Here is a 767-nt window from a genome sequence, read left to right as displayed (position 1 = left end):
TCTCCACTCCTTACTTAGGACAGGACACTGACAACACGCACGGACTACTAACCCAGTCGCATCTAACACGTCTCTGACTCTTCCCTTGCGGCAGTCGACTGAGACGTCCCTCGCCCGATCTAAACACTCCGCCCCCTCCTGCTGAGTTTCACACGCTTTTGGGGAAACGTTCCACTGACGTATGAGCATCAAGTAGTGTGTAGTTCGCCCTCCAGCTTGAATTCTCAAATATATTTCTCTTTTCGTTTATCTGCAGTTTCTCAATCGTCCTTCTGCTAATTGTTTTGTTGGTCGAAGTTTAGCTTGGTTGGCGATCTCAGCAGCTGACATGAAGATGTCCCATAGCCATGACGGGGATAGCGACGCTTGGTTGGGGGAGGATATTTCTGCGCCGAGGATCACAGAACATGCTTCAAAGTGAAGCTCAGGATCTGGTGGCATTATATACTGATGACGATTCCGCATGTAGTACTCTAGTTCGAGTTTGATGAGTTCGTATGCACTTGTGGGTGTATCTGCTGGACCTCTTGTAGCTGCGAATGGAAGAGGAGAGTTTCGTTCGTAGTGGATGAGATCTAGGCAGCGTCAGCAACAAATCTCAACCCGAGTGTTTGACGTACAAGGAGGCATGGCATTGTCAATCCTCTCAATGACCTTCCCCTCAAACCCCCAGTCACCCTTCCAATGCTCCATCGTGCTCCCAGCTTTGAAATGGTCCGCCAAATGGTCATCCCTACTAGCCCAGGTCGTAAGATTGATGCCACAGA

The 767-nt window shown here is 49.5% G+C and overlaps 1 protein-coding gene across 1 annotated transcript; it reads right to left on the bottom strand.

Moving 5' to 3' along the window:
• Positions 1-246: 246 nt before the first annotated feature.
• FOXG_19953 (uncharacterized protein) lies at positions 247-693 on the bottom strand (the record flags this gene model as incomplete). Its single annotated transcript, XM_018400215.1, has 2 exons — positions 247-575; positions 621-693. 2 exons carry the CDS (start codon positions 691-693, stop codon positions 247-249), a joined length of 402 nt encoding a protein of 133 aa, XP_018245976.1.
• Between the last annotated feature and the right edge of the window lie 74 nt (positions 694-767).

Source organism: Fusarium oxysporum, chromosome 9 (assembly GCF_000149955.1).
Source record: "Fusarium oxysporum f. sp. lycopersici 4287 chromosome 9, whole genome shotgun sequence".
Taxonomy (NCBI): Eukaryota; Fungi; Ascomycota; class Sordariomycetes; order Hypocreales; family Nectriaceae; genus Fusarium; species Fusarium oxysporum.
This window is presented reverse-complemented; position numbering and strand designations above follow the sequence as displayed.